General features: G+C 42.5%; 1 protein-coding gene across 1 annotated transcript in view; it reads right to left on the reverse strand.

Moving 5' to 3' along the window:
• PIEZO2 (piezo type mechanosensitive ion channel component 2) overlaps positions 1–11,547 on the reverse strand; it is a 296,094-nt gene extending 284,547 nt beyond the window's left edge. The window contains exons 1-2 of the mRNA XM_029959391.1: positions 11,511–11,547; positions 10,524–10,712 (exon numbers count right to left, since the gene is read on the reverse strand). Of these exons, the coding sequence (XP_029815251.1) occupies positions 10,524–10,712; positions 11,511–11,547 (226 nt within the window). The remainder of the gene's footprint in view (positions 1–10,523; positions 10,713–11,510) is intronic.
• Positions 11,548–11,950: the final 403 nt, after the last annotated feature.

Genomic DNA, 11,950 nt, shown 5'->3' on the forward strand with positions numbered 1-11,950 from the left:
TCCCCTCTCAGGTCAAGAATATGTTGGCAAACTTTAAGAAGTCCAGAGAAGAGTCCCCAAGACAGTCAGTGCTGGATCTTAAGGCCCCATGAGGAGCCCCTGCAGGACCAGGGCTCACTCAGCCCCAAGACAAGACAGCTTTGGGGGCACCTCACAGTAGTAGCCTCCCAACACCTAAGGGGAGGTTATAGAAAAGACAGAGCTAGGCTCTTTACAAAGGCACATACTGACGTACAATGGCTACAAACTGAAGCTGGGGGCATATAAGGGATGAAGAGAAAAAAACATCTCACTGATTGTGAGATTAACGAAGCACTGGAAGAAGCTGTAGACTTCCATTCTCAGAGATTCTCAAAACCCAACAGGAAAAAACCCTGAGCGATCACATTTAAATTCAGTGTTGCATTGAGCAGGAGTTTGGAGAAGAGATCTCCTGATGTGCCTTCAAGCCTGGGATGGTGTGAGGAGGGAAACATAGATGGACCACTGCCCATCCTGTAATCACCCCAGAAACCTCGCAGAGGAGTGACCAACCTCAACTGCTTCAAAAGAATGTGTGAGAAACCCAAACCGAGTAACTACAGAATTACTTGCTACACAGGAGACTATTATCCATTCTCCTTAAAACAGATGCTCTTTCCAGTGACTTAACTATCTCATTCTTTTGGGGGTTTGTTTATTGGTTTGTCTTTAAACAACTTATATATTCTTATTTCAGTGTATTTAAAAAACAATAAACATGTATTAATTATGCAAGAAAGATACTCTGGCAATGAGACCTTCTGGTTCCTTCCAGTTTGCAATACTGTGTAACATTGAAACAATCTTACTACTATTCCATTTCAAGTGCAACGGGAAACAGCTTCCTCCACAGGGGAAAGAAAGAAACGGAACTCCCCCAAATACAGTAACAGTAAATACAGGCAGGAAATAACCTGACATCCTTCTGCTGCAATTCTAGCAATTCCAACTGCTTCATCCTCTGGGGCACACTAATGACCATTTGGGGCTTTCTGCCACTTCCTTACTATTGCCAGTATAGCTCATCACCAAGCAGCCAAGTCGTAAGAAACAAGATTTGTGTATTTCCTCTTTTTTGCTTTTTAACATGGAGTCCTCTAAAGGGATCAACTGCAATGATTAGGCCAACCCTCATTTCTAGACCCTCAAAACAGCTCTGTGGAGTTGTCTTACACCCCTTGGTCTGTCTACATGCCACGATAAAAATGTAGATATCGAGAGAGGCTGATTGAGTCTGCCAAACGTTGACAATGGCTTATTTTACTTAAGGTATCTTAAAGCAATTTTTACTTAAAATTGCTGTGGTACAGTAAACTGCAAGAGGTTTTTTTTTTAAAAAAATGCATAAAATGAGTATGTTTACTTATGCTTTCAGCAAATTAATCAGAAATGTATTTGTAGGAGTCTTCAAGCAACTGTGAAGCTACATGTGCAGAAGACAATGAAAAGCTGCAAGAAACGGGTTATGTTTCTGTACAGTAACAGCATTATGATTGAGTTCTTTCACTCAGTTCAATAAAAATAAATGGCTAACAAGTTAAATACTACAAAAGGGCAGTTTAAGACACATTATATCAGTAATCTTGCATATATACACGGTATTGTATTTTGCCTCGGAGTATACACACATTGTGTTTCAAGGTTCAAACAAATCAAAATATTACAACTTGGAGGGCAAAGTTGTAGCGGGTGGAGGAAGTATAAAATAGGTTCAATTTCCTCATACTTGGGACTTCTCTCATCACAAAGGCATCACTTGCAGAAGAGCATGGAAAATACATGTCACTGAATGCCAATCCTTCCAAACATCACAGGGCCCACCATTAAGAGCAATGAGCCATTAAACAAAGAGATGAAGTCAACTATTGGATTTACTCAAAACGAGGTGGTAGCACATTTAAGGCTTCTGTGGTACAGATGAAATTTGATTTACTCAGCTGACTAGGTTTTTCTCCCCCATCTATTTTGTTTTCTGTGCTGTAACTTGGGGAATATGAAAGTTGTTTCATCTGAGAGTAGGGAAACAGTGATGCTCTGAGCTAAGCTCAGTACAGAAGGTCAGAGAAAATATGACATCAAAGTCTATATACAAGTTTATAAGAAGCATAGTGAAAATCCTGAACTATAGAGATTAAGGTCCTTCTAGTTGAAACATGTTTTCACAAAGAGACAAATAGGCACTGTACCACAGTTGGCTGGTTGGAGGGGTTTTTTGCCCAATTATACACTGAATTGATGGAAGAAAGTGTATAACTTGTGCTAAACTTGTGCTAAAGGAAGTGCTAAACTTGATTATCTTTTTCAGAAACTTTGTTTCTAAGAACACAGCAAAGGCATTTTATCCAAAGCACATCTTAAGAAAAAAAAAAGCTGGTAAACTTTCTTTCAATTTATAGAAAAGAAGCCATGGAAGTGGAGTTTTTTATTTACATAGTACTATACTGGAAGTACACATGCCTCACATTTAGCTAACAAATAGGAGATTTGGGTCATACTTCACAGATCTTTGTTCTCCAAATTACACAGTAATTTGGCATGTTAAAATGTCTAGAGAAGAAAGGAGGAAGAATCAAAAGATTATGCAGCTTCTCTAGCTGATAGTACACTTATCACCACGAAATTTCTTTGACCAACAGCACTACAACCCGAAGAAAACAATTTTATAACTTAGCATTTAGAAAAGACATAAATATTTCTCTATGACTTTCCGCACAGAAACATACAATTATTGCCATCATAGAAAACGTTGATGGTATCAATGACTCATGCAAAAATGAAGAAAGTAATTATAATTCCATCCTTGCAACTGAAAATGCCCTGTAAAACACATGTACTAGAAAGTCTGGTCTCTGATAACGTTTCAAAAGGTTAAAACTTATACTTTCTTTTAACTTGCCATCTTGTAGAAGTGAAATTAAGTATGTAATTGTGTAAAAAATGTGACATTATTATGGAATGTAATGGGGCAGGTCTTTAAAATTCTAAGCACTGAGCAAAGAACAAATTAATTGAAACGTTTCATGTTTTAGCAATCACATTACAGCTATGAATACTGTTTTTAACAATATTCTCATAGAAATAGGGCAACAAGATGCCAACATGAGCTAATATGTATTTATGGTCTCAAAAGTTTTTTTACATACATCAAGATTTGTGGAGACAAATTTTCCTCACTTGCCTTTGTCTTACGAATTAATCTATTCTCGGTGACCAGGAAACTGCTATTCTGTTGTAAAAAGCCACAAATATAACAAGGGAAGAAAAACACAACACAAACAGATGCAGCCATTATGCAAACATTTCGCATGTTCAGGTTATTTTCCAATATATTAATATTAATATATTCCAATGTATTAAAGTGAAATTGAGAGTAAGTATGACCGTAGTTGTTTGCAAGATTTCCTGGACAAGCAAATCAACATTATCAGAGATACATAATGCTGTAATCAGCATCACCTTTTACAGCTGGAGATTTATCAATTTGGAGAAAGGCTTACTGTCAAATTACAAAAGGCAGGGGTACAGTGTGTTTCACTGACCATTCCTTTCTGAGCCTTTGGAACCTCAATCTGCATTTAACAAAAGCTAAAACTAAAGTTAAAGGCTAAACATGTACTTGCAATCTGGAATTTATGACTGCTAGCAGAAGGAGATCAATGTTCCTCAAATTACCTAGGAGCTAATTTCTCTAATAGCATGCCTTTTAACCAAAAAAAACCATCAGCATAGAGTTTATTGAGTAGCATTAGCACAGCTAGGGAAAAGACAGCACTTGTTTAGCATCTTTTTAAGTTTTGTATGCTTCAGCACAACAGCATCCCAGAAAACACTCCCTTAACTCTTAAGGAAATAATTTTCAGTCTGCTATGGAACTTCTGATCAAGGGAGAGAACTGATCCTCACTATATTACCATTTAAATACTATAATACCACTTATATACTTCAGGTTTAAGTAATGGTTCTGTCAAGCTACATTAACTAATTAGTGGCTTAGAAACAGCAGACAGAGTATGCAATGTCTGCAATCCCATGCTTTATAATATTTTGGAATATTTTGCCCCAAACGGAGTGGTTAGTGTATCACTCACAAACACACAGACTAAGTTTTACTTCATTTCCAAAACAGCCTCCGAACAAAAGACTACCTGAATGAGTTCAGAGAAGAGCTACACTGCACTGTCTAATCATTCAAATTGTAACAGCATAGCGTCTTCAAACTCTTTATTTATGGGGAAAGCAGATTTACATAAGCCTCATCCCTTTCTCTTCAGAACTGGACAATTGATAGGAAACTCAGAGCTGTTAATTTCCACGGTTAATCTTAATGGTTGATTTTATGCCTTGCAAATGTTATTCTAAAGTGTTAGAGTAAATAGAACATTACACTGTTGTTGATTTAAGTGATTATGCATACTTTTTCCCATCCAAAGGATTATTTACTAAGGCAACAAACTGAATTTAAAAGTACTCCTTTTTATTCATGGCGGAGTTCACCCATGGAATTCATTGCCACAGGATCAAACCTAACATTGTAGCTCAGATTTAAATATATAAAAGAAATTAAAATACAGAACAGCAACCTTAATGTGACATTCCGGTTTTACAACTGCCTACTTAAGATGGTAAATGGACAGGTAAGACCCTCAGGAAAAGAGAAGTGCATTAATTCAATCACATTCTGAACATAATGCATCAAAGGATATACTTCTAACAAACACACCAAAACAGCTGATTTATCTAACAAAATAACTCCCAGTATACCAGTTTCTCTCAGTAAAAGAATCAGAGGACTCCCTCACTCATATTCCTGGCAGCAACACATACACTTTCTCTGAAAACTTCTTATCTGCATCTTCTGACCTGCTTAACTTCAGAGACCTGTCAAGATGACAGAACGAAGATCTGTGATCACCACAAAAGTAATGCTACAGAAAACTTTTGCCCCAGAAAAAAAACCTGGATTGATTTAGTTACAAATATTGATCAATCTGCTGCAGAACTTAAGAAGTTCTAGTTCCATCTTTTGTGGCATTGATCTTTAAATAGTTTCCAAGCCTACATGCTAGGGGGAAGCAGAGTCAGTCAACCTGAGATCTCTGTTACACAAGAGGGAAAACACTGTGCTTGGGGCAGACTGCTGCTTCCCCCTCTCCCAAAAACTGAGGGGTTTGGATCTTAATTGACCTAAGATGGAAGCCACAGAGATTGCAATGACATTTGCTTTTTGTACACAAGAACATCTAACCCTGTGCCTACAAGCCTGGAAAATGTTGCTCCCACTAGGTTGTATATATTGCTCTCCCTTGACACCTTTCACCTGCTCCCATTGAACTAGGCAAAACTTCCTTTAATAAAAGAAGCCAGATAAATTTATCTAAATCACTTGAAGAGGGGAAGGAAAGCTTCCCGTTTAGCCCATTTAGGATCTCTTGTGCAAACTGACATCCGAGTTATTTTTTTTCAGCATGCTACCCACTAAGGTTTCCTAGAATTTTTGGTGTTTCCTATCATTCTCTTGGCAAATCATAATAAATATTTCCCCATGTCACCATAAAGGCAAAAAACCTCAGTTTGATCTTTGCCTTGTTTTCAGTAACTGACCAATTTTAGAGCATTACAAACAGCACTCTTCCCATCTACGTGAAGATTATTTCAACTTTAAAAATATGTCAGTGGTTTTTTGATATATATGTATATACTGTAATATGCAATGTCACTATGCAAATAACCCTCTAGCTTGAACAGTCCTGCATCACAACTTGCTTTGTCATCACCATGACATCACCTGTACAGACTGGCACATAAAAATCATTGTGGCCTGAAAACTGCAATGCAAAGTCATATTGTACCATCATTTTTTGAACAGCCACCTCCAGTGCAATCAGTGAAAAGCACCCAAAAGGTAATAATCCAAGCACGGCATTGTTCACTGCCTCTGCAGGATTGCCTTAATATTACAGTTGTTCAACTTATTCTCTCTATAGGAAGTGTGAATAGTAATGACTCAAAACGTCAAAAAACCCCATTGTATTGGGTTCTGAAGTACACTAAAGCATGTAATTTAAAAAGCATTTTAATACTTATTAATGTAGCTATTCAGATATTACCACTCCCAAAATTTTATCAATTTATTTGGGGATAAAAGTCGAAGAGCACCTAAGCACCCTGGAATCTACCTTTTCCTTCCAAGGTAGAATAAGGATCTCACTCCCACTAAGACACTTCCAGCAACTGGATATACATATTTTTGAAAATACTATAATGCTTCAAGAAATATTCTCTGTAACATATTGTTTATATCCTGAAGAGATTATAATTCTGATTCATTCAATATCGTTCTGATGAATCATGGTTGCTGAAAGGACAAATAAAAGGAATTCCTGCTATTTATCAGGAGTTCAAATACTTGGCTCAAAGAAACAAGTGAAAACTTACAAATAATATCTGAACTCTGTTGCCTGAAAAAATTCTGAAGTATTTTCTTTTTACCTGCCATCACTTACAAAACACTAATACTTCTACTGAACCCCTCAGAAAACCCTCAACTTTCTGAAAACTCCTACAACATTTAGCTCATCTGGGTCAAAATTCAGGAGTTCAGAAAGCAAGTGTAACTTCTGGGAAGTGCTTGGGCCAGGCAGTTAGCTCACTGAAGCCGATTTGCTGATAACACACAATCCAACACCATCAGCCAAAAACCAGAGACAGCTGTCTTCTGAAAAAATGTCCTAAGCATTTTTTTCCCCAGCACCCCATTTGAAAATAACCATATTTTGCTTAAGAAAAAACCAATTAATTGTGCATGAAGTAAAATAATTGGAAGCAGAATAATTAAAAATTCTTATCAAGTGATGTAAACTAACTTTGTGGTTCAAGTCTCTATAAACCAAACAAAGCAATTAGCAAAAGACTGTTTTCATGCCCTACTTCAAAGAGACAAATCACCTTTTGCATGTTTCAAGTACAGATGACTAACAAAAAAAGAAAGGTTCACACCAAGGCTCAAGCTTTAAAAAACAAAGCACAAAAAGCCCACTTTTCACCACCAGAGCCAAAAGCTCCCTCTCATCTATTTTATTATTTGTTTTTTTTTCAGCACTGTACTACTACAGTGCAGGAAAATATCACATTGCAGTAATCTTACTAAAAAAATAAAAAACACCACCACCCAACAATAAAGTATCCAACTCCTTCTGTCTTATTACAGAACACAATACTTCATTTGCAGGAAGTTTCATGTTACTGTAAGTTATCATTTAAATTCTAGGTTCACATCAGACTGAATGTAAGATTTTGCCATGAAAATAACATGACAGGATCAACTTTGAAGTCATATAGCATACAATCCACTTCCAAAGTCTTTAATTTTGTACATGTTAAATTTCCTGTCTTCAGCAGACACTCAAGTTATGTCATTCTGGAGCTTTAAATGGATACATCTAGGCTTACCTGCAAAAGATTACACTCTTCAGTGCTACAGATCTGATCCTAAACATTCTCATGAAGAATAGTGTTTTCTCAGTTACATGGTACTAACCAATGTTTGGAAAGTATTTCATACCAGCAAAGATAATTAGCATTAGTATTTAATTTTACTTCCTTTTAAAATAAAATATTTAAAGTAGTAGGAATTTAAAGCATTTACCATTTTAACTGTATTTTTTAAAGCAGATTTCAGCTTAGCAGATGTGTTACTTTTAATGAGTCTGCCACAGCTGCCACTGCCCTCTATACACCTAGTCAGGGGTCTCCAACCTCATTACTTTCTACTCTTAGAAACAAAAAAGGAAATTATACTACAATAAGAATCTGTAGTAATCTAGCATTTCAGATTCACACACAATGGATTCTGATCCAAAAGAACAACTCCGTATTTCCACCTTTTGGCACAGGCAGACACACTTACTGCCCAGACGGGCAGGAGACACAAGGCATCACTATGCACAGTAAGTCCTCGTGGCAGCTTTTCAGCTGCGGATGTAACCTCACCATAAGTCATACAAAAAACCATCACTTTGATATATGAACTCTAAAAAGCCTTTTCCAGAAGCCCATGAAACACTTCCTTGATGCTTTGGAAAGGAGGAGAGCACTGGCTCAGGGATAACTCAGGTGCAGACACAAGATAAGTGCAAAAGTGAAGCAGGCTGAACCATGTTCCACCCTAGTGAGGACTCCACTAACAGCTTGTGAAGGGGAAAAAAATAACACCTACAGACACAGTAAATTAAGGTACAGACTGGCACAGACAAGCTCTTTGTCCATTTGCTGATTCCTCTCTCAAATCCAACTGAACGGGATCACTAGGTCCAAACCCAAAAGTTCCGCAGTGGGATTTCTTTTTCATATTCAAGGAGGGAAGTCCCTCCTTCAGGTTTTATATTTCAATTAATCTTCTGATGAGTAAGATTTATGAGCACAAGCAATTCATGACAACATCAGTTCTCATCTGTGGAGGTATTACTGCAATGCGAAAGTACTTCTGCATTACTAAGTGTCAGGAACCTGGACAGGAAAACAATTTTATCTGAACTTGTTTTGATACAGAAAGAGTTTGGCAAGAGCCAGACTGAGAGTCTAACAGAACAATACCTCCCCTATTTTCATACCACAGCTAGATATTATAGTATTAGAGTAATATTTAAAAATTTCATGCAAACACCATTTTTTTCTAGAATCCTTTCTTCTCCCCATGTGTCTTTACAGCAAATTCATCCTCATCCATACTTCAAAGATCTTCCATAACTTTAAAGAAAGCATGGATGGGGCCCACCAAATTTCAAACAGGGGGTGCCCTATGCCCAACCTTTGCACTGAAAGACCTGCTTGATACCACCCTTTGGCTTTGAGGGCAACCCACCACCTGCCCCATCCTCTGCTCACAGTGTTCCCACACACCAGGCACCAAGGCACTGACACTTAATTGCACAGGGATGGTCCCAAAGCCACTCACCTGCTGCCATGGGCCTGGGGAACTGTGGCGTCCCCAGTGCCAGTGATGCCCACAAAGTGCAGGTCAGGGCACCTGCAGGGAGGCCACAGGCTTTGGAAGGGGCGGTAAACTATTGCAGATGCTGGCGGTGGTCTGGAAATCTGCCTTCATCTCACCCCTCATACAACCCAGCTAACAGTACCCACCACATGGCCTCAGGCACGGGAATGGAGATAAAAGTCCCTTTTCAATCCCAAGCTGTGAAAGCAGGAGGGGCTGCATACTGCGAGGCACCAGGGAGTGCCCTGGGTCTCGCATGCCTCCGGCGGGCCTAAGGATGCTCTCCAAGTCCTCCTTCCCCAAGGAGAAGTCGGAGGCAGTGAAGGGTACCTGGAGTCAGAGTGTGTGGCACATCTTCCGGGAAATGTGGAGGGAAGACGCTGAAATAGGAAGGCGCTGGCCTGGCCACCGTGGGGCTAGTGAAGGGCAAAGCCCTGGGAAGGATGCATGTTTCGGGGGCCGCTGGGCAGCCCCGTCCTGAGAAGACGGCCCCCTCAGCCCTGACTTCGGCACCAGCCTTCGCGCCCTCCGCACCACCAAGAAGGGGCCGGCGGCGGCCCGGGAGCGGCCCGGCAGCCCCGCGGCGGCCGCGCAAGGTACGGCCGGCACCGCTCCGCCGCCCGAGGAGGATGCGCGACGCGGGGCTGACCGCCAACGGGTTCCTTTCCACGCCGTGCGAACGGGACATCATCCCCGGTCCCCGCTTTCCCCGGTCCCTCCCCGCAGTCCCCCACTGCCCCGGCGGGCACTAGCCCCGACAGAGCCGCCCTCCGCAATCGCAGCTCTCGGGGCGAGCCCTTCGTCCTGCCGACCTAAGGGGCAAATCGGGACTTACTCAGAGTTTTATTTTCAAATTGTGCGAAAGGCACAGCTTAATATTAACATATTCACTCACGGCTGGACACCGCAGTGCTCCATCCAAAAATAATTCGTTTCTTGGATGGTCGCCTGCTAAGCAACGCGTTTTAATAAGCTGAAATTTCTCTCTCTGAAAGTAAGGACAATCTCCCTCCTGAAAATCTCCTAAAACTTGAGAACTGCTCCTTCTGAAAGACGCTCACTGTCACCTTTAAAAAATACCCCCGAAACCCTAAAACGGCAGCTGAACTACACTGCCTGGAGGGCAAGCCTTGAATCCTCCTCTCTCCCACGCCTTTCCCGAGGATGCGGGGCGACGCGGGGCTCGGGAAGCAGCGGCAGCGTTTCCAACCGAAAAGCCGCGGAGCCCCGCACGCCGGTGCTGCAGCGGCGAGCAGAGCCCTGCCACAAGTGCGAGCCCCGCACTCCCGGGTGGACAGCAACAACCACAAAATTAACAACAGCAACAAAGATGTAAGAACTCAGGGCTGAGTTCCGAAGTTCAAAGTTTCTTGGGAAAACAGCGGAATGTGGGAGATGCCGCGGGGAAGGGGAGCGGAGCATCCCCCAAGCCGTCGGCCCGCCGGGCAGCGACAACGGGCCCCGGGACGCGCAACTCGCCCGGCGACCCACCGAGGGAGGGGGGACGTACCGGCAGTGAGGCACACGGCAGGAGCAGTCGGAAGGTGAGCCCGCACACCACCTCGGTTGCCATCGCGGCGGGCGGGGGTCGCGCGGCGGCCGGCCGGGAGCCGTCCCTCTCTGAGCGCCACCGCCGCTTCTCTAGGTCCGCCCGTGCGCGGAGCCGCCGCGGCGGCGGAGCATCGCCCGTCCGTCCCTCCTCGCCTCGCCTCAGCCGCTCCGCCTCACGCCTCCCGCTGCATCCCGGCGGCAGCTCATGCAACCAGCGCCGCGCCGCACCCCCGACCCGGGGCACACACGCACACCCCCGCCCCCTCGGCCTCCCCCACCGCCCTCCCTCCCGCCCTCCTCCCTCGGCGGCAGCGCGGAGCGGCCGCCCCGACGGCGCGGGCCCAGCCGGCGGCACCCGCGCGCGGCGCGAAGGAACTGCCCGCGCCCCGCCCCGCGACCCCGGGGGGCGCTCCGATCCTCCCCCCCCTGCTGCTTGTGCCCCCTCCGCGCTGGGACCCTCCTGCCACCGCGCTGGCACACACCCCCCGGCCGGTTCCTGCTCTGCACCGAAAACTTCACTGGTTTTCCCTAACGCTTTTTAGTGTAATGTTGTGTGTTCGGGTTTTTTTTAACTGATTTTTTAAAAACTTTTTCATTATTTTATTTTTCGCCTTTTTTTTTTGTTGTTTAGTTGTTATGTTTTCTTGAGTGGGGGAACGGTTTTCTCTAATCTGTTCGCTTCCCGCCCCCCTTCTTCTCCCCAGTTTCAACAGCACATTTAGGAACACAAAAAAATTGTCGCCTGGAAAAAAAATAGATCTGCGGTGGTTGGAATGTATTTGACTTTTCTGGAAAGCTTTTTTACCCTTTAAAATATGGCGCTGGTTAGAAAGTGCTGTGGGTTTAAAGGGGCTGTTTTAAGGCTCAGCTGGTGTGTCCCTCTGCCTGTGCTGAATAAACCTCACAGCTGGGGTTGAAATAGTGATGCTGTAAAATAGAAAATTACTAATATTGTTATCAATACAAATGAAAATCCGTTTCATCTTTGGCAATAGATTGCAATCCCTCAGACTTAAATGAGGGAAGTTGACGCTGAACATCCTCTTCGTGGAGGCAGCGTTGGAGGCAACACTTCAGTACCGAGAGGATCTGAGGAAGGAGAAAGCAGGAGCAGTGACCCTGTGATCCCGTAAATTCTCAGTGCTTCTTCTTAGTGGAGGACCTCATCCAGTCATACTTCATATTGAAAAAGTCTCAGATTTGTCTTGCTTGGTTTGTTTTGGGTTTTTTTTTACCCTTATAATTACTTAAGCATATTTTGCTTTCCTTTGCTTTTTAAAAGAAATTATTTCATATCCTCGTTGCAGAGAAAAATGTTTGCAGGCATGAGTTTGACTCACAGGAAAATACAAAGGGTCTTTTAAGGAAAAAAATTAAAATCTTGTG

The sequence above is a fragment of the Manacus vitellinus genome, unplaced genomic scaffold, assembly GCF_001715985.3.
Source record: "Manacus vitellinus isolate BGI_N305 unplaced genomic scaffold, ASM171598v3 scaffold_1_pilon, whole genome shotgun sequence".
In the NCBI taxonomy this organism is placed as follows: domain Eukaryota; kingdom Metazoa; phylum Chordata; class Aves; order Passeriformes; family Pipridae; genus Manacus; species Manacus vitellinus.